Source organism: Moschus berezovskii, chromosome 15 (assembly GCF_049115385.1).
Source record: "Moschus berezovskii isolate FMDL1 chromosome 15, NW_MosBer_1.0, whole genome shotgun sequence".
Lineage (NCBI taxonomy): Eukaryota > Metazoa > Chordata > Mammalia > Artiodactyla > Moschidae > Moschus > Moschus berezovskii.
The window spans coordinates 47,497,001-47,519,226 of NC_142474.1; the positions used below are offsets into that span (position 1 = coordinate 47,497,001).

Below are 22,226 nucleotides of genomic sequence, written 5' to 3' on the forward strand. Positions count from 1 at the left end.
ATTTGTCCTATTTATTGGAAAGGTGCTCACAAAATAGAATAAGTATGTTCATTTCAGTGTGATTTAGAATAGGAAAAAACAAAAACAGGCTAATTGTATGATAGCTTATGGTGAATGATGTTGGATTTGTGATCTCTGAAGAAGAAGATTCAGCTTCTTCTGGACCAGGGACCAGGCTTGATCACTCAAGAGCTTTTGTGTAGCAGAGTTTTATTAAAGTATAAAATGGGACAGAGCATGCTTCTGACATAGACATCAGAAGGGGGAAGCAGAGTGTCCCTCTAGCTAGTCTTATCAAGCCCTTATATACTTTTTCCAGACCCACTCCCACAATATACATCTTAAATGAACAAGATTAGAACAAACAATAGAAAGATCTTACCAGATCCACTCCCATAATATACATTTTAAGATGACAGGATTAGTCAGAAGGTTCTTGTTAAGGAGAAACATGTCCTTGAGCAAGATACATTGTTATATTCACTAAGAAAAAGCAATGTAGAAAAGAATGTTTGTCCTTTTCTCCTTGGGAGCCCCAGACCCCTTTCTCCTTCTTGAGGGCTCCAGACCCCTTCCTCCTTCCTCAGGGACCCTGGACTTATCAACCTACCTAGGAATTGACTCTCTCATTCCCCCTTTTCTTTTAAGAGAATCATGTTGCCTAGGGAAAGGGCTGTTGTTTTCATTCCATAATTACTTCCTGCTGTTGAGGGGCATTGTCCCGAAGTTGTTGATGCAACATATTCTCCTAACCCTCATACTGAGGGTCTCTGATCCAGGGGCCCCAAGTAATAGTTGGAGGAGGCTGGGGCACTCATAGGAGCCTGGACAACCTTTCATAACTTAAAAGCTTTCAGACGGTTAGAGACAAACCCTGTTTTACAGTTACAGATCTAAGGCAAAACAGACATTAAACCAACCTAAAACATAATCAAAATTAAAAGTTACATTATGTCCATAATTACATCAGTCCATTTTAGGAGTGTTTGATGCAAGAAGATCCAACCAGTCCATTCTAAAGGAGATCAACCCTGGGTGTTCATTGGAAGGACTGATGCTAAAGCTGAAACTGCAATACTTTGGCTACCTCACGCGACGAGTTGACTCACTGGAAAAGACTCTGATGCTGGGAAAGGTTGGGGGCGGGAGGAGAAGGGGACGACAGAGAATGAGATGGCTGGATAGCATCACCGACTCTGTGGACATGAGTTTGAGTGAACTCCGGGAGTTGGTGATGGACAGGCAGGCCTGGCGTGCTGTGATTCATGGGGTCGCGGAGAGTCGGACACGACAGAGCGACTGAACTGAACTGAACTGATGTCATCAGATCAAGAAGAGGTGTCATATACAATTGTTGTCAGTGAAGGTATTCACAGAGTTGAAGAAAGTCCTCCCTTGAAGCAGAGAAATCCACCACACAAAGCCTTTCCCTGACGAGGAGGCTGAAAAGCTGAAAGCTGAGTCACATAGTTAATTCTAAGGTTTTAGGATCTATGACAATATCTGTGCACAAAAACAGTCTGTCATAGACACAGTCCCTTCTTAGGGGCAGTTCAAGCCCTCATTAAATCCACGGGTAAAACTTTCAAGCAACTGTCTTGTGTTTCCTGAGTTAGCTTACACGGATATCTTTTAATAACGGCATTGGCCTTTTCAACGTTTCCTGAAGATTGGGATCTCCAGGATCAGTGTAAGTGATATTCTATTTCTAGAACTTTTGACACTCCTTGAGTTACAGTAGCTTTAAGATGGACCATTGTTTCTCTGAACTTTAGAGTTTAAGATCCCACTGACTTCATGAGAAGTCAGTACAATAAGGTTTCGCCCATTCCTTAACCTCAGGCTTTAGTGGATACTGCTTTTGATGTGAAAATAAGCGAGGGTCTTTGAGCTTGATAATAACAGGAACAGCATTTTGGGCTCAACCCACAGTTTTTCCATCAACCCACACAATAGGATTTACATTTTGTTCACTTAAAAGAGCAGGCTCCATATTCGTGAAAACAGAAGCCTGGACCATGTTCAGTATATCCCTCCCTAGAAGGGATGAGGGAGACTCCAGCATGATCAGAAACTCCTGAGAAAACAGCACAGAGTTCCAGTTGAGCTTAAAGGATGACTGAAATAATAGTGTTTGGCTCATCCTGACAGTCCCGTTACAGTAGTGGATCAGGAGGAAAGCAGGCCAGGGGCTTCAGTGAGCACAGAGAAAGTTGTCCCAGTGTCCAAAAGAAAGTCGACTGACTGGCCCTCCACAGTTATTAATACCCAGGGTTTCACAGATATAATTAGGATGGGAGCTTGTTTGCGGACTCCTGGGCACTTTCAGTCCCAATTGCCTCGAGAGTCTAACCCCTGGGTCCTATGTCTCAGAGGGCAGTCTCTCCTCAGGTGTGGTCGTTTTACAGACCAGACATGAAGCCAGGTGCAGATTAGGTGCCTGAGGGCAATCCCGCTTGAGATGCCTCTCCTTTCCACCATAATAATAGTCCACTCCTTTTCACCTGGGTTACTCTGGGCCCTTCTCACAGGCTGTTTCAGAGTGGATCTAACAGCCATTGTTGGGGCTTCAGTCTTTTGCCAGGTTTTTTTCTCTTTTCCTCTTTGTATTCTTTACCATAATATACCATCTGAGCCAGCTGTAACAGTTTTTTGAAGACTGATCTGGTCCAAACGCCTGTTTTCATAACTTATGGCAGATATCTGGAGCTGACTGAATAAGAAATCTATCTTTAAGATCATTCCTTTCTCTGTACTTTCGGGATCAGCAGAGAGCCGAGCCTCTTGTAGTCTATCTAGGAATTTATCAGGAGTTTTCTTCTCTCCCTGTTCTATGTCAGCCAACTTAGCGTAGTTTAAAGTCTTAGTGTGAATTCCCTTGAGTCCTTCAAGAATACACCTGGCAAAGTGGTTCTGATCCTACCTTTTAGCCATGCTATAGTCCCATTCTGGCTCTGTTGTGGGAACTGCTTGGCTCTTAGTAGGAAGGAGGGCTCTTTTGTGTTCCCTCTTTCCCCTTGTCTCATGCTCAAGCCATTCATCCCAAAACTTGAGTTCTCAGGTCAAGAGTCAGCATCTGTCCCAAGACATACATTATATCTCTCCAAGTAAGGTCATAAAGTTAGTCTTGTAAAGGCTTCTATGAATTGGGACTGTTTGAGTTTCTACTGAGACTGAGACAACCTGTTCTGGAAGGGTACCATGGCTCAGCCTGTTAAGTTGGGAGCCCCAGATACAGGGGCAAAGTAAGAGAACAGGAGGCAGCTGAAGGTTTCACACCGAAATCTTCACCCTTAGGACATAAGTCTGGCATGTCTCGCAGACAGATAAGGAGCAATACATATGGCACTTCTACCCATTTCTCTTGTTTTCTGCAGGACTGATCTAATCATAAAACTGTATTATAATTGAGACCATTCAACTGGTCAGTGTTCCCCATCTTCCAAAGGATACCATGGCCATTCGGTATCACAGAAAAAGATCAGGCCTGTCTTTTTTTAAACTCTGGGGATCAAACTTGTCCTAGTTTTTAAAAATACATTTTAAAGTGATTCTGGAACTGCTAGCTCCCATCTGTAAAAGAGAAACATGTGGCATCCACAGCCATGGCTTCTTTTCACCGGAGGCGTCCCTCCCTGCTCTCGATGGGGGTCTACACAGACTTTCCACCGAAGTTTTCCTTCCATGCTCAGACTTAGTCTGTCCCTTACCGACACAGGTGCCTTACCCGTACCTCCCAGTTCTACCACCGAAGCGGGGTGGAGATGCACCAGGGGTAGACCTGATGGCATCTCAGACTGATGTCCAGTTCCTCACCATTAAGACCTTTGTCTGATTTTCGCTTCTCCTCTGATGCCACCGAGGGTGGAGCAGAGTAGCTTTTCCGGAATTTTTCCCAAGCTAGGACTACTAGGCGAAGCATCCATGTTCCATGTGCCTGCACACATTCCCAAGTATAGTCCTGACAACAGTAGAAGTGTTGAGTTATAAAGAGATGAACAAAAAACCCAAGATGTCTCTTCTGAGTGTTACCACACCAGTATATGTGATAGCAAAAGAGGGAGTGGAGGGTCGGCCAGCGAGAAGAAAATGATTTTTGTCCTCAAGCTACTAAGGCCAATCCTTCCAGTTCATTCCTAGTGATTTCACAAAAGGAATATCTAGGGAGTTGAGGGACAAGCCATTGGAGAGATTTCTCTGGTCTGCTAAGAGCTAGCCCTACCAAAGGAAGAAGCCCACCCTACTTCCAATCTGACCAGATCCTGCAATTCCCGATCTGTGTCTTCAAAAACCTCATGGTCACCAGCAATGCTGCTACCCACATAGATCAGAGGCACAGCCATGACAAAGACTTACTTTTAGGACCCTGGCCCCTGAGGCAGGCAGCCAAGAGAATGGCCTCTAGTCTGAGAGACGTTCCTGGAACTAGAGCTACACCTCACTCCCAAACGTGCTCCTGTAACTTTCAGCTCCTAGCAAGGCTAGGCACTTCCATCCATATAGTTTGAGGTCTATGTAAAAGTACAGAGTAACGGCATGGATCACAAGTCCCTTGAAAGTCTATGATCTGACAGATTAGGTTAGTAGTTCTAATTCCCCATGCAATTATAGAATGGTCAAAGAGACCAGGAAAAGGTGACCGAGAAAAGAAAATTCAGTCCACACACTTCACCCATTTCTGGCCGCTGCCCTCGCAGGGACGTTGGGTCTCTTGGCATTGGGAGGTCAGTATATAAACCCCAACAAGGCTCCCATTTGGGGGTCTGCCTTCAGTCATTTCAAGGCACTGCAAAACCCCAGAGCATGGCCCATCACTTGCTTTGCTCAGGACATGTAATTCATTCACACAAGCACCCTGCAAGATCAGTGTGAGATCTTGAGAGACAGGTAAAGAAAACGGTTTGGGTTGATCTTGTTAATTTTTGATGGATGTTAAAAACGTATGGAGACTCTGTTTCTTTCTCTAACAGGTGTTGGGGTTGATGAAATGAATAGCATAAGCAAGCAGATGTCCAATGTCTACTCAAAAGTGGCAGTATCCGTGACAAGCACCACCATCACCAATGTCCTCGCTTTCTATACAGGAATTATGACCTCTGTCAGGTCTGTACAACACTTTTGCATTTATATTGGAACAACCCTGCTCTTTTGTTATTTTCATAACATTGCCCTGTTTTGGAGCATTTATGGCCATGGATGATAAAAGAGAAGTAGTCTGTCCACACTGGCTGAAGACACAGGAAACTCCTGACCAAAATATTCCTCATTAAAATAGTCCTTCTGCCTCCCATGTACTTTCTCCAAGATGAACATAAAGCTGATATCCATCCAATGAGTCTATTCTTTTTTAATTTCTCTTTTGACTGAAGGATAATTATTTTACAGAATTTTGTTGTTTTCTGTCAAACCTCAACATGAATCAGTCATAGGTATACATATATCCCCTCCCTTTTGAAACTCTCTCCAAACTCCCTCTATATCCCACCCCTCTACGTTGATACAGAGCTCGTCTGGGTTTCCTGAGCCATATAGCAAATTTGCGTCGACACTCTATTTTACCTATGGAATCCTGTGAATCTATTATTGAGAGAACCTATCCTTTTCTCACAAGCACTGAGTCCAAGTTTTTGTAGTGCGCCTATACATTTTGTACATCATAACCAGTATATATGGATGTTTTCAAGTGCAGGAAGCTTTAGGCCTCCAAAATTTGGCAAGTTACAACTCCTCCATCACACCATATCATAATGTGGAAGAGGAACGTTTGTCAACTTATGGTCCCAGGGTTATGCTTCTCATCACTGAGATTCTCGACTATTGGGATAAAGAAACAAAGAGGCAAAAATTGGAGAAAGGTCATCTGGCAGAGTTTGAAAACAGTGAGTACGTCGAGAAAACCCTTACAAAGTTTTGGTTACGAGAATATGTCAAATATATGGAAAACCTCCATTGAGATATAAATGATAAGACATTTTTCTAAGCAATAAACCCACTTTTTAAATGAAATTTCCACTTTTTGTGTATAACATTAATATTACACCATCACAGGAAATCATCTGTTCCCAGGCCTTCATTCAAACCATGGGTATTTCTTCTTCAATAAGAAACTGATGTGAAACCAGTTCCGAGACGTGGCCAAGTGTGAAGTTCCCTAATGGTATACAACCAGGCATTCGTATATTTTGGTCAATATTCTGCAACATTAGAAACACTGTTCAAAATGGGACTGCTGCATCAACAGCTATGTTCACTGTTTCCTGATTGTTAATTCCTCATCCCCTGTGTGCTTTGTGGGGAACTTTTGCTATTGCTTCTCTGATTATGGGCGTCATGGGTTTTAAGGCTTTCTGGAATGACAATCTTGATATCATTGCCAAGATTAATCTTGTCATTTGAATAGGGTTTTCCTTTGACTTTTCTGCTCACATTTCTTATGCATGTGTTTCCAGTTCAGAGCCCTCAGTAAACTGAAAACCCACGGAGACATTGAATCTGCTAGGCTACACTGTGCTACAGAGTGTAGGTTCAACAATAATAGGGATGTGTGTCCTATCTGCAGCCAAAGCATACATCTTCAGGACATTTTTTCAGATCGTTTCTTGTGATGGTATTTGGAGCTGCTCATGGCCTAATTTTATCCCAGTATTCTTAACCTTGTTTTGAAAGTTAGTTTGAAAGGCCACTAACAAATCAATGACCAACTGCAGAATTCCTGATTGGCCCAATCCAGTATCACCGACTCGATGGACATGAGTTTGAGTGAACTCCGGGAGTTGGTGATGGACAGGGAGGCCTGGCATGCTGTGATTCATGGGGTCACAAAGAGTCAGAAACGACTGAGCGACTGAACTGAACTGAACTGAATATGATGAAAATGCGCTATGAAGAATAGTCAATAGACTAAAAGCAAAGGCACGTTTCCTGGCTTGGAAGTACCATTTAAAAATGCTATTTAAAATATCCTGAGAGGGGAGAGAACAAGATGGCAGAGGAGTAGGTAGACGTGGAGTGCACCTCTCTGCACAGATACATGAGGAATACACCTTCAGACACAGAAGTGCATGCAGAACACCAGCTGAGAGCGGACAGGATTACCTGGCCAGTGGAAAAGAATATACAGAACCATGCAAAACTCGGTAGGATGAAGGAACCAGGGGGAAAAACAAGAGTCTTAGGACTGGACCTGCCTTTGGCTGGTAGGGGAACTGAAGCGGGGGTCTGATCCACACATCGGGGCAACTACCTGAGTCAGAGGAGAAACATTTACGGCTGAGAGTGAAAGAGCTGATCTGTTGCAGCCTAAATGGAATGGGAATCAGACAGTCCTTGTGGCAGCCATATAAACCATGGACAGGGATGCAGGACCTCTGGAAGGTACAGCAGCTGGGAGCTGGAGTTTAGAGATTGTGGAGGAATCCCAGGGCGAGGGCTACTGTTGATTGCAGAGAGACAGATCGAGGGGATGTGAGGGAGGAGATCGTGGTGGGAAAGGCCTCTGGTGGGAAATTCCTGAGCCATACAGCAAATTCCTGTTGACGCTCTATTTTACCTATGGAGTCCTGTGAATCTATTATTGAGAGAGCCTATCCTTTTCTCTGGAGAAGGCAATGGCAAGTCACTCCAGTACTCTTGCCTAGAAAATCCCATGGATGGAGGAGCCTGGTACGCTGCAGTCCGTGGGGTCGCTATGCGTCAGACACGACTGAGCGACTTCACTTTCACTTTTCACTTTCACACATTGGAGAAGGAAATGGCAACCCACTCCAGTGTTCTTGCCTGGAGAATCCGAGGGACGGGGGAGCCTGGTAGGCTTCCGTCTATGGGGTCACACAGAGTCGGACACGACTGAAGTGACTTAGCAGCAGCAGCAGCATCCTTTTCTCACAAGCTCTGAGTCCAAGCTCTTGTAGTTCGCCTATACTTTTTCTACATCATAACTAGTATATATGGATGTTTCCAAGTGCAGGAAGCTTTAGGCCTCCAAAATTTGGCAAGTTACAACTCCTCCATCACACCATATTGTAACGTGGAAGAAGAACATTTGTCAACTTATGGTCCCACGGTTATGCTTCTCATCACTGAGATTCTCGACTACTGGGATAAAGAAACAAAGAGGCAAAAATTGGAGAAAGGTCATCTGGCAGAGTTTGAAAACAGTGAGTACGTCGAGAAAATCCTTACAGAGTTTTGGTTACGAGAATATGTCAAATATATGGAAAACCTCCATCGAGATATAAATGATAAGACATTTTTCTAAGCAATGAACCCACTTTTTAAATGGAATTTCCACTTTTTGTATATAACATTAATATTACACCATCACAGGAAATCAACTGTTCCCAGGCCTTCATTCAAACCATGGGTATTTCTTCTTCAATAAGAAACTGATGTGACACCAGTTCCGAGACATGGCCAAGAAGTGTGAAGTTGTATACCATTAGGGATGGTTGTATACCATTAGGGATTCGTATATTTTGGTCAGTATTCTGCAACATTAGAAACACTGTTCAAAATGGGACTGCTGCATCAACAGCTATGTTCACTGTTTCCTGATTGTTAATTCCTCATCCCCTGTGTGCTTTGTGGGGAACTTTTGCTATTGTTTCTGTGATTATGGGTGTCAATTGGCAGTAAGTGCCCATCAAGAGATGACAGATAAGCAATGTGGTATATATGTAAAATAGAATATTATTCAGCCATGTAAAGGAACTCATGTTACAACATGGATAATCTTTGAAAACATTATAAGTGAAATAGTCAATCACAAAAGGACAAATACTATATGATTCCACTTATATGAAATCTCTAGAATATGCAAATTCATAGAAACAGAATCTAGATTAAAAATTAGCTGAGATTTGGGGAAGACAATGGGGAAACATTAGTTAATGGTTACTGAGTTTGTTTGGGGTGATGGAAAATATTCATAGATAGTTATGATGATTGCACAACACTATGAATGCAGTTAATGCCACTGATCTGTCTACTTAAAAGTGTTTTTTGAAATGGTACATTTTATGGTAGAAATATTATATGTTAGGTAGTTCCGTTCCATTCAGTTCAGTCGCTCAGTCGTGTCCGACTCTTTGCGACCCCGTGGACTGTAGCCTACGAGGCTTCTCTGTCCATGGGATTCTCCAGGCAAGAATACTGGAGTGGGTTACCATCTCCTTCTCCAGGGGATCTTCCCGACCCAAAGATCGAACCCGGGTCTCCCGCATTGGAGGCAGACACTTTAACCTCTGAGCCACCAGGGAAGCACAGGAAAAAAGAGTTCAAAATTGTGGTGGCTAAAAGACAAACAAAGGAAAACGCCCCCAAAAATGGAACAAAAGTAAATCTGAGGACCAGAGTGAGAACCTCAGATGAAATAAACAGCCCCTCTGGCTGGCCCAGTTTACATATAGCAGACTCAGGGGGAGGAGACAAATGGATAAAAGGAGGAAGCCAAGAGGGACTGAGATCTCTCCTTTGGGGTCAGCCTGCCCTCACACCTTGAGGGTATATTTTCCTTTGCTTGCTGAATAAAACTCTAAGCTGTAATCAAGCTCAAACACCCGGCCACCATTTCAAATCTTTCCTGCAGAGAGACAGAACTGAGGGAATTACACACGCCCCAGACATATCTTGTGCCGTAACTCAGATTTCACCTGGCTGAAACAACCTCGTCTTGGCCCCTATGAGGTAGAGGCCAAGCACAGCAGAAACCAACTCTTCAAAAGCTCCCGCAGTGGAAGCTGAATGTGAAGAAAACCCAGTGCAATGCAAGTGACAAGAAGGCCAGCATGCTGGAAGCCAGGACAGCAAAAACAAACGTGGCAGAAAGCTCACGTGACTCAATCTCATATTCCAGAAGACCTCTGGTTAAGGTAGGAGGTCCTCACCCTTATGGCTGGAAGGACATATGGCTAACAAAATCTTAATTCCTTTACAATCTCTCATTTCTTGTTTCCTTGAACCCCCTGCAAACAGGCAAGAGGCACTGGGTGCATTGAGGGACTCTGGCAGGTGTGTCCCGAAGGCTCTACTATCTGCTGTACCTTAGTAGCTGTTGCCCAAGTGGGTGAGGGTTCTTCTGTCCTTAATCTTCTTTGTGCCAAGAATCAGACCAATGAAAACTGTGAGCACAGGTCAGGTATTTAGCAGATTTTCCAGCAGGCTTTGAAGGGGATTCCTCAGCATGTTTTCCCACTGCTTTTTCATCCCATCCTTCAGCTCCTCTCTCCATCTACGCCACTGCTTACTAAGTACTGGGCAGGTCATCATCTTTCCTGAAGGGGAAAAGTTGTGTTTGAAACCGTTTACCTAAGATTGGGACTCAAACCCACGTGACTCTGTGCTATACTTAGCCACTCAGTCGTGTCTGACTGGGACTTGAGCCCGGCCAAAACCCACAGTGCCTGGTTTCAGGACCTAATGAGGCTCAGGTTCTTGATGTCTCATTGCAAAAAGAATTCAGTGAGAGACACAGTGATAGGTAAGAGGTAGATTTGTTCAGATTTAGAGAGAAGCACACTCCACAGGGCGTGGGCCATCAGAGTGCAGTGGACATGGAATGTGGTGTGGTTAGTTTTTGAAAGCTGGGTGATTTCATATGCTAATGAGTGGGAGAATCATTCCAACAACTGGGGAACCAGCCACTCCTTGGTCTTTTGATAGTGTCTTGGAACTATCCTGTTGCCTCTGCGTGTGTCATTTAGCTTGCAGATTGAGAATCAAGGTTTAGTTGAATTTGACTTGTCTGTCATCTTAATCAGTTTATAATATGCCCTTGGGCTATGTCATTCTTTCAAAAGTTGTGCTCTGCCCCCTTTGCTCCTGTTTCATGCTCTTTTTCTGAGCCCCATCTGGGCCCACAATGTTGCCTCTACAATCTTCTGGAGGGACAACCAGAAGATAGCTGGCCTTTGGGAGGGAAACACTGTGTAATATCCAATCCCTCTAGATATTCAGGCCTTCATCTTCCATGTTTCCTACAACATGTGCAATAACAGCATCTCTCAGTGAACCTGCTAGGGCGGGTGACAGACACACAATGCCTGCTAGAACTCCATCTGTTGGTGGCATCCCTCCAAGGGCAATTGGGCAGGCTTCTAGCGATAATGTTTGCCACTTTGGGAGTTAGCCCTGAAGGCTGTTTGGGCCCAAACCATTACCACCCTTCTCCTAAAGTTACAAACATACCCCTGGATCAAATCTCCACTCCACTTTTATGGAACATCTGATTTGTTGCCTCTTATCAATATGTTCTTAAGCCACTTACTAATTCCTACAACCAGGACCCTGCCCCGTTGTAGGCAACATCACTCCACCCCACTTATTATTAAAATACTCTTAATGCCCATAGCAGGACCAGATAACCTACTCCTTTGTCATTTCTTCTGCTATTACCTAAAGTGGGTCTATGACAACAAAATGTTTACCATTGGAAACACCCTAAAATGCTCTTATGGAGGACTAGGGGAGGAAATCAGTGACTTACATTACCTCAGAGCAATAAGAGCATAAGGCTTATGACTATTTCACCAGGTTCCCAGTCTCAGGGCACAGGCTTGGATTGCTTTACCTCATGGTATCTATTTCCATCCTCAGTGGACAAACCAGCAATGAGTTAAGATTACAGCCCCTTAATCCTATCTAGCACTAGCCATGTTGGAGACCTTGGAGACACCCAACTCCAGTCTGGGAGTCCCAGGAGGTCGACCTGCCTCAACCTGCCCCGGGATTCCATCTCCAGGAGGCTGTCACTCCTCAACCTGCCTGGGGATCTGTACCCTGACCCGGGGATTCTTGGCTCTCAGGTTACAACAGCACCGGGTAGGATAAGCTTCAAAAAGACTTACCCCTAAGGAAGTCCACCCATGGAAATAAAAGGAAGCCTATTAGTTGTGGGACTGTGCCCAGTCTCAGCAATAACTCAGGAGTCCAACGAGAACCCCACTGCCTTTCTGGAAAGTCTAAAAGAGGCCCTCCAAAAGTTTACCAATCTGGACTTAAGACTCTTATGAGTGGCAGGTGATTTTAAAGGACAAATTACTGTTCCAATCTGCATCAGACATCAGGATAAAGGTACAACAGCTACAACTGCAGGACCCTGCTGACTCTTTAAATGAGATGGTCCAGATAGTCACCAATACTTTTAATAACAGAGAACAGGAGAAGGATGCCAAGGCCCAGGAAAGGGAGAAAAGGAAAGAGACAAGCCATGCCCAGATGCTGGCCCTGCTCCAGGGGAGCCCTATGGCAAACCCCAAGTCCTTAAATGACAAGGTATGAGGCAAATGCCTAAACTACAGACAGGTGGGACACTGGGCCAAAGAGTATCCAAACCGTGACAAGTCTCCTAAAACAGCTTGCTACAAATGCCATTAGTTGGGACATTGGGCAGCACTCTGCCCTCAGGACCCAAGAACCTCAAGGTCAAGTGCCAAGCCTTCCCTCACGAGGGTGCAACAGAACTGAAGCGGCTCACTCCAGCCAGCCTGCCTGTCACAGATAACCATCATGGGGCTGGAGTCAAGGATGCAACAGGATGTGGCAGGTAGGTCCAAGAATTTCTTGGTTGACACAGGGCTACCTACTCTGTCCTGACTTCCTACTCCAGAGCCTTCTCCTCCCAAACCTGTACCATTTTGGTGCTATAAGAAAAACAACTATAAAAAGATTCACCTGAGCACTTCTTTGTTGCTGGAATGGACAAATATTTTCCCACCAGTTTCTGGTGGTTCCTGAGTATCCTACTCCATTATTGGTAAGAGATCTTTCTCTACCTTCGAAATCTTACAACTACTGCAGTCCTGATACAAGATGTTTTAAAACTCTCTCTTGCTGCTGCTGCTGAGTCACTTCAGTCGTGTCCGACTCTGTGTGACACCATAGATGGAAGCTTACCAGGTTCCCCCGTCCCTGGGATTCTCCAGGCAAGAACACTGGAGCGGGTTGCCATTTCCTTCTCCAATGTGTGAAAGTGAAAAGTGAAAGTGAAGTCGCTCAGTCGTGTCCAACCCTTAGCGACCCCATGGACTGCAGCCTACCAGGCTCCTCCATCCATGGGATTTTCTAGGCAATAGTACTGGAGTGGCTTGACATTGCCTTCTCCGAAACTCTCTCTTGGGGGCAAACTATTTTTACCAGTCACCAGGTGAACCAACTCCTGAATGGGAGAGGCCATTTATGGGTGTCTGATCAAAGGATCCTTAGACATCAAGTAGTACTGATGGAAAATCCAGGCCTGCCTATATCCCCTTGTGAGGTTCTTAATACTGCTACCCTCCTGCCTACCCCCGAGGGCTCTCTCACCTTTCACTCTTGCCTAGAAACCTTGGACCACTGGACAAAACCCCAAGAAGGATTGTCAGAAGATCCTCTGACCAATCCTGAGGAAATCTGGTACACTGATGGAAGTAGCTTTGTCTTGAGTGGAAAAAGAAGAGCTGGATATGCAGTAAGCTCCAATTTTGAGACCATAGAGGCTAAACCTTTGCCACCAGGTACTTCAGCCCAATTGACTGAGCTCATAGCCCCGAATCGAGTTTTAAAGTTGGGAAAAGGAAAAAGAGTAGCCATTTGCACTGACTCCAAGTATGCCTTTCTGGTGCTACATGCACAAGCTGCTATTTGAAAAGGAAGAGGCCACTTGACCACCCAAGGGTCCCCAATCAAGTATGGTGATCAAGTCCTTAGGCTTTTGGAGGCATCCACCTGCCCGCTGAGGTTTCAGTCTCCCATTGTAAAGGACACCAAAAAGGGAGCATGGAAGTGGCACGAGGGAACCAAACAGCAGATCAAGCAGCTAAGAGAGCAGCATTACAGAATAATGACCTGATGGGGTTGCCACCCTAGTTCCACAGACTACTTTGCCAGAAACTCCTTCATATACTGAAGGTGAGACTCTTAAAGCTAAGAGTAAGCGCTTTCATAAAGATCATATGGGATGGTTCCAAAAGGAGGGACTCCTTTTTCCGCCTGGGAACCTCCAATGGAAGTTGGTTAACTCCTTACATGCCACCACTCATTTAGGGGAGAAGGGCCTCCAAAGATTACTAGAAAGGTCCTTCAGAGGAACAGGCCTCCACATGACTATAAGGCAAGTGGTCTCCTCTTGTCCCATTTGCCAATTAAATGACCCCATAGGAGCTCGAAGACCCCAGCTGACCCAGCCCATCCAAAGGTGTGGGACCTACCCAGGAGAGGACTGGCAGATGGACTTCACCCAGATGCCAGTTTCTCAAGGATATAAATACCTACTATCATGATAGATACATTCACAGGATGGGTTAAAGGCTTTACCACCCAGACTGAGAAGGCTGAGGAGGTGGTAAAAAATAAAACAACAAAACTGTTCCATGAAATCATTCTGAGATTTGGTCTGCCCAGATCATTACAAAATGACAATGGGAAATCACTTACTTCTAAGGCCACTCAAGAGGTCTCTAAAGCATTGGGCATTACTTATTATCTCCATTGTGCCTGGAGGCCTCAGTCTTCAGGAAAAGTAGGAAGAACCAACCAACTCTTAAAATCAGTGATAAAAAGGATAAGCCCAGGAGACCTCCCTGGGATGGAAAGAGGCTTTACCAATAGCTCTCCTCTGCACCCATATTTCCCCTAAGGAAAAGGTTGGTCTTAGTCCTTATGAGAGGCAATATGGGAGACCTTTTGTTTATGTCAATGACCTCTTCCTAGATCCAGAGGCTCAGATCCTCTGGTCTTATACCATGGCCATTGGGCAATTCCAACAAGATACATACTTGTAGGGTGACAATCAGGACCTAAAAGATTCTAAAGAGCCACCACTGTATGCTCCAGGGACTCAAGTCCTATTTAAAGTCTGGAAAGATGGGTCCCCAAAGGCTCATCTCCAACCCACATGGAAGGGCTCCTACCTATCCTGTAATACTTTCTACCCCCACAGCAGTCAAGGTACCAGGGCACAACTCCTGGATTCACTACTCATGAGTCAAGCCATGGAATGAAAGAGAAGAGGACACTCAATACACCTGTGAGCCCCTGAGAGATCTCAGATACCTATTCAGGACTACAAATGAGCGCCATTCTAATGAATGCCCCCAAAATTAAGTTTCTGGGGATAAGATTTCTCAGGATAGATCTAAAGAGCCAACACTGCTTGGCAGGGGTTGTACTCCAAAATAGACAAGAGATAGATCTCCTGATCCCTGAACAAGGAGGGACTTGAGCCATCTTGAATGAGATGTGTTGTTTCTGGGTAAGTACCTCCAGCTAAGTTAAAGAAAGTCTCACAGTCCTCAAGAAAAACATTCATATCCTACAGGATCTCAAAGAACAAGCTGCAGAGTTCTCAGGGTGGCTACAATCTCTCTTTGGGGGCTCCTTCTGGTGATGGAGAATTTGGAGTTAGAATTTGACTAACGACCCTACTAATCCCTGTTATCACCATATTGATGCTGCTTATGATTGCTCCATGTATGATCTATTGTTTAACCCATTTTGTCTCTGCCCAGGTCAACAAGCTGCAACATGCAGTGCCAGTTCAACAAGGATATATAAAACTACACCCAACCACGGAAAATATCACTCACTCTTAGATGGACACCACTATAAGGACTCTGAGGCTTCAGACTAGCAAGAAGGGAGGTCCTTTTCCCCTCACCATCCCACATCAGCAGGAAGTAGCCAGGGAGAGCTCAACGCCCCACTTCCCAAAGAATTGGGCCTCCCATCTCTTGAGGTGGGAATGTTAGATAGTTAGAATAGGAAAAAGGAGTTCCAAATGGTGGTGGCTAAAAGACAAGAAAGGAAAAAGCACGCAAAAATGGAACAAAAGAAAACCTGAGGACCGAAGTGAGAACCTCAAGTGAAACAAACAGCCCTCCTGGCTAGCCCGGTTTACATAGTGCAGACTCAGGGGGAGGAGACAAATGTATAAAAACAGGAAGCCAAGATGGATTGAGGCTTCCCCTTTGGGGTCAGCCTGCCCTCATACCTTGAGGGTATAGTTTCCTTTGCTTGCTGAATAAAACTCTGAGCCATAACAGAGCTGTAACATTGTTCCACTGTGTGTCAAATCTTTGCTGTGAAGAGGAAATTACATACTATCCAGACATATCTAGACATTACATTTATTGCACAATAAAATATATTTTAGAGTTTACTAATAAAATTGTTTTACCTTTAACGTGATACAATTGCAACCAATATGATTAGAAGGTATGCCAGCTGAAACAAAGGGACCACTGCCATAGAAGTTGCCTCAAATTCCAGTTGTCTAGAAAGTGATATAAAGTAGAGGACCTGCCACAAAAACATAGTCAGGTAAATAACCTTCAATTCTGATATTGTGTGTGAGTTATATATGATATTACAACACAGTTTATTGATTTAAACATTAAAATTCAGTAAAAAATCAAAATATATGGATTATGATTTTAGAATATAGAAGGTAATAAAGATTTGCTTCTTCCCACAAATCTCTGGCATGCTTTTCAAAGCTTCTTTCAAAAATCTAAAGTTTAAAACTCCTGAACATACAAAATCTGAATCTTATACAAAACTGTGAAAGCATTAATTACTATAGACATTATGACTTTTTCTAAACTTCTATTAGGTTGTTATCTTTTACTATTTTAACTGCACAAACACCATTTCAGAAACTGAGTATTAAAAGGCTTTTTCCAGAAGGTGTCTTCTCATTTTCACCAGTTTTATTCAGAGTACTAGGTTTGCCAGCCCAAAAATTACTGAACAGCTAATATGTGCCTGGCACTATGCTATAATTTACTTTTTAAATGCTCATCTTTCTTTCTCAAAAATATCATGTAACTTTTATTTAAAGTTTTGTCTTTTTATTCTAATGAACTCCAAAGTTTAGGAGGCCCCCAGAAACAGCAAAGGCTTAAACTGGAAGTAAGAATTTCAGAGCAATTTGACCAGAAAACCAAATTAAACTTGAAGATCAACATCTGTACTGAACAAACCTACCCTGAGAATGTACAATTTGTGTTTTTAACCAGAATTCTATCAAGGATTTAAGATTTGTGGCATTCTTCTTTTTTTTTTTTTTTTTAGGGACCTATCTCTTTTTAATTTAATAAAAAAAATTATTGTAGTATAGTTGCTTTACAATGTTGTGTTAGTTTCATGTGTACAGCAAAGTGAATCAGTTATACACATATCCACTTTTTTTTTAGATTCTTTCCTGGCTTTTTTCAGTGTGCCATTTTAAGAAGGTTGGATTAAGGATCAATTAGAGCAGAGCACACCAAGCTTCCAGTCAAGGACTCTATCTGATAACCTGAGAGTGCTGCTGCTATGGTCCTTGGAACAAGTCCTCTTAACCTTCCCACCTTCTCCTGGCCTCCCAGCCCAGCCACTAGGTACCTTGATTTTCTTCAAGGGCAGACTCTTTTCAAGTCTGCCAATCTTCTCAGGAAATGGATCATCCACGCCTTGCTACCTTAGTTTTCCTCTCTTTCTCCTGTCTTCAGGTAGTATTGCAGCCACATGGCTTTGGCCTGGAGGAGTAACTGGCTCAGCCCAATCCTCCCGCAGTTCCTCCCAGGATGGCCAGGTAAATGATCTGACTGGCTTGGCTATAGATGGGGAAGGTGATGGTTTTCAGGTTGAGGCCCTTATTCGTTTTCCAGGCGAACAAGACTGGATTGGAGCGGGGGGTGGGGGGGTGGGGGGGGGACACAGGAGCCCTGGTTCTTAGTCCATACCTTGTTGTAGGGGATCTGGGTTCCACTGTTCTGTGTCACAATCAAAACCTGCACCGGGTCATCCATCTTGCAAATTTCTTCTAAGATTTCCAGCTCCAGCAGTGTCTCGGTGTTGGAGACCACTAGGATGGAGGCATAATTGACCTCGGTGCTCTTCCTAGAGACGGAGAAGATGAGAGAGAGTCGTTGGCGGTGAAATGTCCTGCACAAAGCATCACTCACCCTTGCCGGGGCTCCCTACCGGGATGTACTGCTCCTCGAGGTCATCTTCTTCATCCTGGAGTTGGTAAGTCAGGCCAGTGCCGAGAAAGGCCTTTAACGTCATGGGCAGCAGCAGATCCATGGGTGCGAGTCCCGCCTTCCAGGTCACCTACCGAAAGGCCCGGGACAGTGGCGCCTCCAGGCAGCTGGTGTGGCAGCGGGGCCGCTGGGCCAGTTGGTTTTCAGCCCGCGATGCTGGCCGGAGGTGGCGGATCCTCCGCCGCGACTCGGGAGGGGGCTGTGCGCTCTGCCCGACCACCCAGCCAAGCTCGGTTCCCGGTCTTGACCGGAGGCCGCGGGTGGTTCCGGCTCTGGGCCAGGCCCTGCGGGCAGCCAGCTCTCGCTGTCCGGGTCAGGCCCCAGCTCCAACCCGGACCCCTGGGACTCGGACCCAGGCTGTTGCCCCGCGTCCCGCTCTGGCTCTGGTGCAACCTTCGAGGGATTAAGGCTCATTTCCAGGAAGGAAAGAGCACAGAAGATCAGAAGGAGCCGTTGGACCGAGCACTCCTCTCCACCCACCCAACGGTTTCCTGGGGAACTTCTAAGCGAATCCGTTTGAACCCGGGCTGCTCGTGCCGGGATGCTAGAACGTCGTTGGCAGTCACATGGTAGCCTCAGTTTAGTTCTGTCATTCAGTCACGTACGACTCTTTACGACCCCATGGACTGCGGCACGGCAGGCCTCCCTGTCCTTCACCAACACCCGGAGCTTGCTCGAACTCATGTCCATGGAGTCGGTGATGCCTTCCAACCATCTCATCCTCTGTCCTCCCCTTCTCCTCCTGCCTTCAGTCTCTCCCAGCATCAGGGTCTTTTTCAAGGAGTCAGTTCTTCGCATAGGTGGCCAAAGTATTGCAGCTTCAGCTTCAGCATCAGTCCTTCCAATGAATATTCAGGACTGATTTCCTTTAGGATGGACTGCTTGGATCTCCCTGTAGTCCAAGAGTCTCCAACACCACACTTCAAAAGCATCAATTCTTAAATGCTCAGCTTTCTTTATAGTCCAGTTCTCAAATCCATACATAACTACTGGAAAAACCATAGCTTTGACTAGACAGACCTTTGGTAGCAAAGTAATATCACTGCTTTTTAATATGCTGTCTAGGTTGGTCATAGCTTTTCTTCCAAGGAGCAAGTGTCTCTTAATTTCACAGCTTCAGTCACCATCTGCAGTGATTTTGGAGCCCCCAAAATAAAGTCTGTCACTGTTTCTATTGTTTCCCCATCTATTTGCCATTATGTGATGGGACCAAATGCCATGTTCTAACTAGCCACCAATTTGTCCCTGGCACCCATCATCTCAGGATTTAGTTAATACAAGAGGCACTTCTTAAAGGCAAATGAAATGAGTGCTTACACAACCTACAATTGATTGGGAGAATTTGGCTTGTTTGGGTATACACACACACACACACATTCACACTCAAACACACACAGTCACACTCAAACACACACACTCTCACACACACACACACGAAAGGCACAGATTTTCCCTGTGTTCTAAGTGGCAGAGTTCACCTTTGAGAGGATCATCCAGAAGCATGGTTCTCAGGTAAGACTTTGGTGAACCTGGTCCAGCACAGTTTCTTATTTTTATTCTTTACAGACATAACATTCTCCTTGTAAAAAGTTAGAAGTAAATGCATAAAATAAAAAGTGGGAAAGGAAGAACCCAAACCCCAGTTCTAAAACTTCCTTTTATCGCATTCCTCTTCTTAACAGAAGTGTTAGAAAGTGGGCCCTTATCCTTACAAACTGTTTTCTTTGCATTTGCAAGCATATCCAGATATATGCAAGTATATCTTTTCCATAAATATTATTGCACTATCTGTGTATGAGAGAGCTGGGTTTGATCCCTGGGTTGGGAAGATCCCCTGGAGAATGGAAAGGCTACCCACTCCAGTATTCTGGCCTGGAGAATTCCATGGACTGTATAGTCCATGGGGTGGCAAAGAGTCAGACAGGACTGAGCAAAAAAACAACAAAAAAAATCTGTGTATGCAGATGACATTTTTCACCAAATACATCAAAGGATCTTAACATGTAACTATATGTAGATTTACCTTATTCTTTTGAGTTGCTTTATAATTTTCCATAGCATGGGTGAAACATAAATTAGCCATAACACTATTGATAGATCTGTAGGTTGTTTAGAATGTTTTGCTGATATGGACAGTACTAAGTGAACTAATCTTTTTCTAAGAACACAAGAACGGTATTTGTGAGATAATTTTATAGAAGGGGTTTTACTGGACCAAAGGATATCCCATTTTAAATTTCAGAGTTATTGATAAAATTCATAGAAGTCGGACTTTCCCAATTGCTCAGCAGGTAAAAAATCTGCTTGCAATGCAGGAGACACCAGAGATGTGGGTTTGATCCCTGGGTGGGGAAGATCCCCTGGAGAAAGGAATGCCAACCCACTCCAGTATCCTTGCCTAGAAAATCCAGTGGACAGAAGAACCTGGCAGGCTATGGGCCTCGGGGTCACAAAGAGTTGGACACCACTGAGTGACTTCACTCACTCACTCATACAAGTTGTATCAATTTACACCCTCATGAAGTTCTTTTTTGCACAGTCTATCCCAGAATGTTATTAAAGTGATTTGTGTCATTGGTATCTTATTTTGATTTTCCTTTTTTAATTTGTTACTTCAGTTCAGTTCAGTTCAGTCGCTCAGTCATGTCCGACTCTCCACGATCCCATGAATCACAGCACACCAGGCCACCCTGTCCATCACCAACTCCCGGAGTTCACTCAAACTCATGTCCACAGAGTCGGTGATGCCATCCAGCCATCTCATTCTCGGTCGTCCCCTTCTCCTCCCACCCCCAACCTTTCCCAGCATCAGAGTCTTTTCCAGTGAGTCAACTCGTCGCATGAGGTGGCCAAAGTATCGCAGTTTCAGCTTTAGCATCAGTCCTTCCAATGAACACCCAGGATCGATCTCCCTTAGAATGGACTGGTTGGATCTCCTTGCAGTCCAAGGGACTCTCAAGAGTCTTCTCCAACACCACAGTTCAAAAGCATCAATTCTTCGGTGATCAGCTTTCTTCACAGTCCAACTCTCACATCCATACATGACCACAGGAAAAACCATAGCCTTGACTAGACAGACCTTTGTTGGCAAAGTAATTTCCCTGCTTTTCAATATATTATCAAGGTTGGTCATAACTTTCCTTCCAAGGAGTAAGCGTCTTTTAATTTCATGGCTGCAATCAGCATCTGCATTGATTTTAGAGCCCAGAAAAATAAAGTCTGACACTGTTTCCACTGTTTTTCCATCTATTTCCCATGAAGTGATGGGACCAGATGCCATGATCTTTGTTTTCTGAATGTTGAGCTTCAAGCCAACCTTTTCACTCTCCTCTTTCACTTTCATCAAGAGGCTTTTGAGTTCCTCTTCACTTTCTGCCATAAGGGTAGTGTCATCTGCATATCTGAGATTATTGATATTTCTCCCAGCAATCTTGATTCCAGCTTGTGCTTCTTAATTTGTTACTTAGACTCACCATATTTCCTCTTTGGGTAAATTGTCATCTTAACCTTTTCCTGGTTTCCCTTTTGGGCGATTCAAATTTTCTTCTTCACTACAGAAACTATTCATGTACTAAGGAAACAATCACTTGTTCCTGTATTTTGAGCGATAAATATCCCCCTACCCTGTTCTCCCATCCCCATTTTCCTGGTTGCCAAGCCTTATGTTTGTAGTTGAATTAACTTAATTTTTTAAATGAGTTCTGGATTTTGTTATATAATAAACAGTCGTTTCCCTTGCACTAGGGCTTCCCTTGTGTCTCAGCTGGTAAAGAATCTGCCTGGAATGCGGGAGACCTGGGTTTGATCCCTGGGTTGGGAAGATCCCCTAGAGAAGGGAAAGGCTCCCACTCCAGTATTATGAACTATATAGTCCATGGGGTCGAAAAGAGTCGGACACCACTGAGCGACTTTCATTTTCACTTTCCCTTGCAGTAATTATAATCTAATATAATTATAATCAAATATAATATAATATTTAAAATGTCCATATATTCCTTTTTTAAATTGTTGAAGCATAGTTGATTTATAGTTGTGTTAATTTATGGTGTACAGCACAGTGATTCAGCTATACATTTAAGTATACATTTTATTTTTTAAGGTGGCCAAACATTTTATTCAGGCTACTGCAATAGCAGAGAGACCTCAGTGTAAGCTGAGCTCACATTTGCTGAAACAAAAGATGGGAGTGAGAAGGTAACAGGCAGGAAGGCTAGGGGTCTCCAAAGG

The 22,226-nt window shown here is 44.2% G+C and overlaps 1 protein-coding gene and 1 pseudogene across 1 annotated transcript in view; one reads left to right on the top strand and one right to left on the bottom strand.

Moving 5' to 3' along the window:
- LOC129554663 (ankyrin repeat domain-containing protein 26-like) overlaps positions 1 to 12,545 on the top strand; it is a 68,682-nt gene extending 56,137 nt beyond the window's left edge. Inside the window, exons 13-15 of the mRNA XM_088844333.1 lie at positions 4,971 to 5,103; positions 11,642 to 11,817; positions 12,403 to 12,545. Coding sequence (XP_088700459.1) covers positions 4,971 to 5,103; positions 11,642 to 11,817; positions 12,403 to 12,545 — 452 coding nt within the window. The remainder of the gene's footprint in view (positions 1 to 4,970; positions 5,104 to 11,641; positions 11,818 to 12,402) is intronic.
- The window catches only part of LOC148775438 (patched domain-containing protein 3-like), a 93,633-nt pseudogene extending 74,131 nt beyond the window's left edge, over positions 1 to 19,502 (bottom strand).
- Positions 19,503 to 22,226: the final 2,724 nt, after the last annotated feature.